Genomic DNA, 2,722 nt, shown 5'->3' with positions numbered 1-2,722 from the left:
GAGTTAAACCGGGAAATAAATGAAATCTGGACCGGAGATGAGAATTTCCTTGATCATCCTCGATCGATCCACTTCGTCCATTTCTTCGGGATCCGTTCTCGAGGTCTCCCTTCCATGGACCATCTCACCCGCAGTTTCCTCGCCGTTTATCTTCTTCCTCCTCCACCCAGCACCGTTTCTAAAAATCTAACAGACGTCTCGAGGACACTACGCCGCGAAGAGCCATGCCAAATTCCTCGAGGCGTTGGGAATCCATTCCGATGACCCAATCATCAGACGTGGCTGATAGCACGGACAGATCGCTCATCCTCGAGAAATGACCTTAATGTTAGCACGAACAAATTGTTGAACAATAAATGATCAAGGAAATCGGCGTTCTCCATTTTCCTCCATCTCGGGAGGTCTTGCGACCTGAAGCTACCTGGGGTCGTTCTTCATGAGGCTCCTCGAGGTCGGCCCACTTCAGGGTGCAGCGATCGGTTCAGAGGAGTCAATCTTTGAAAATGGTCCCCGATGGTGCTCATAATTGACCTCAAGACCCCATGAGCGTACGTAACTCGTACTGCTGTCAGAATCCTGGAAACACTCGGCCCTCCACTTCCTGCGGAAGGACCCCTTGGTACGCCAAGGTCCTGAGACCGCTGGCCTTCTTCGTGGTCACCTCGATGCTGGGTGAGGTTCCAGGAGACCCGTAATCTTCCAAAACGCCTAATAACTTGTAGAAAATCCTGTGATAACCAACTAAGTCATCCCCAGCCATGTCGGTGTCCCACCTCTGCGACAAGTACTCCGCCAGCAACTCCTTCAAGATCATCAAGGCCGACCTGAGCAACCTGAGGGCACACCTTAACACTCTCTCTGTAAGGATATCATGACTAAACAATTAATTTTTCTTAAGCATATAACATTGTTTCATGTTTCATGTCGTAGATGGAGGTCAGGAACGTGATGGAGACCAGGGCGGAGCTGAGGATCAAGCTGAAGGAGGTCGCTTGCGTGGCTCCAAAGATCTCCGAGGCGATCTTCAGGCTCAGGAACGAGGTCTCCGAGGGTAATGAGGATTCCCTAGGTAGATGATCTTGAAACTTTTATGGAAATTCGATTTTTACCATAGAGATGGGCTTGCACACGAAGACGTTGCTGAAGGCCCTGTCTCCGGAGACCGTCAGGGACCTGGTGAAAAGTGAACTGGAGACCTACGACGCCGACAAGACTGGCAGGACGGACTACGCCCTCGAGTCTTCTGGTCTGTAATTATTATTAAAAATACTATTCGCACAATTAGGAGAAATTAAGGGGACGTGAAAGTGGCATCCGCGAGGTCGACCATTCATGAGACCTTCCTCCAAATTGGGGGCACCAAATCATTTGACAGTTCAGCACGTCATTATGAAAGCCCTAAGGGAGAACGTGAGATTTCATATTTCAGAAAAAAAATTTATTTAACCAAGATTACATATTTTTGGGGGGAAAAGTGAAATTTCACTAGCATCGCGTTCTTCCTTCCTGCTGAAGTTTCAAATGACTCGATGCATCCGCAGTTTGGGGAATAGTTATGAAAATATTTTCAGATTATATACACATATGTTTAATGCCCCTTTCATATCACCTTAATTACTTCTTTCAAGGAGGGACTATCTTATCAACGAGAAACACCGAGACGTACCTGGCAGGGGCTCCCGTGTTGACGCTCTTCGGCATCCCGATCGTCGAACAGAAGAACAATCCAAGAGCTATCATCCAGGTCCATCTATGACTGACCTTACATAATATAAAAAGTGGATGTCTAATCGTTTTAAATTGTTAACAGACTGGAGTCCTGCCTGGGGAGTGCTGGGCCTTCAAGGGAAACTCTGGCTCGGTCGTTATCAAACTCCTGGGACTAGTTTACATATCTGGTGTCAGTTTGGAGCACATTTCAGCCTCCATTTCCCCCACGGGGGACACCTCCACTGCTCCTAGGGACTTTTGCGTCTGGGTAAACTTCAATGTTAAGAGGAAAAAAAAATTAACCCTGGCTACTAAGAGCGACTAAAGGCGCCCGACGTTTGGTCGAGTATTGCCTGCACGGTCAGAGGAATTTCGCCCGTATGTCGAAATGGCTCCGCGTTCAAAGGGTTAAAAAAAGGAATAAAAATTCAGATCTCTTCAAGATCTTTTCTTGACAGGGATTGGAGGACGTCAACGACAGTGAGGGGTTCCTCTTAGGACATTTCACGTATGACAACCAGGGACCTCCCGTGCAGTACTTCGAGGTCGAGGTAAATTCTCAAATCTGGCATAAATAAAAAATCTCGTTTTTCTCGAAATTTCATTTTTTAAGAAAAAAAATGTCTCATCTTGAAAAATGAAATTTCACGAGCATCGCGTTCTTCCTTAGTGCCTCCATAGTCTCGTGATGAAGTTCCAAATGTACCCACTTGTGTATTAAAAATGACATTACCCCGAAAAAGGGAATATGTGAATTTAAATTAACCGCGGTCGATTAAACATCCCACCGCGTTTATCATTATCTTAAGTGATAACGGCGAGTCTCTTCCCCTTCCAGAACAAGCCCAGGAAGGCTTACGAGATCGTGGAGTTGACGGTTCACTCGAACAGCGGAAACCCGGAGTTCACCTGCATATACAGAATCCGAGTCCATGGGACCCCATATCAGAAGGAGAAGTGACAAGAGGTAGATAAAAAGCCATCCAACGCCGCGATTAACTGTAATGGTCAC

At 46.7% G+C, this 2,722-nt stretch overlaps 1 protein-coding gene across 1 annotated transcript; it reads left to right on the top strand.

The window, feature by feature from the left end:
- The first annotated feature begins 542 nt into the window (after positions 1-542).
- LOC105694919 (SUN domain-containing protein 1) lies at positions 543-2,671 on the top strand. Its single transcript, XM_012416060.2, has 8 exons — positions 543-672; positions 757-860; positions 931-1,051; positions 1,115-1,246; positions 1,629-1,744; positions 1,811-1,978; positions 2,169-2,261; positions 2,549-2,671. The coding sequence occupies exons 1-8, from the start codon at positions 543-545 to the stop codon at positions 2,669-2,671; spliced, it is 987 nt and encodes a 328-aa protein (XP_012271483.2).
- The last annotated feature ends 51 nt before the right edge of the window (positions 2,672-2,722 follow it).

This window comes from Orussus abietinus, unplaced genomic scaffold (assembly GCF_000612105.2).
Source record: "Orussus abietinus isolate OABI.00-Male unplaced genomic scaffold, Oabi_2.0 scaffold86, whole genome shotgun sequence".
Classification (NCBI taxonomy): Eukaryota; Metazoa; Arthropoda; class Insecta; order Hymenoptera; family Orussidae; genus Orussus; species Orussus abietinus.
The sequence above is the reverse complement of the archived record's forward strand: the minus strand, read 5'-3'. Positions and strand labels throughout refer to the sequence as shown.

What these genes read in the sequence shown, in the direction of transcription:
- LOC105694919 (XM_012416060.2), top strand. Translation starts at nt 543, where the DNA reads ATGAGCGTACGTAACTCGTACTGCTGTCAGAATCCTGGAAACACTCGG. An exon ending in CACACCTTAACACTCTCTCT is followed by an intron (nt 861 to 930) that starts GTAAGGATATCA and finishes TTCATGTCGTAG; the next exon opens with ATGGAGGTCAGGAACGTGAT. An exon ending in ATCCAAGAGCTATCATCCAG is followed by an intron (nt 1,745 to 1,810) that starts GTCCATCTATGA and finishes AATTGTTAACAG; the next exon opens with ACTGGAGTCCTGCCTGGGGA.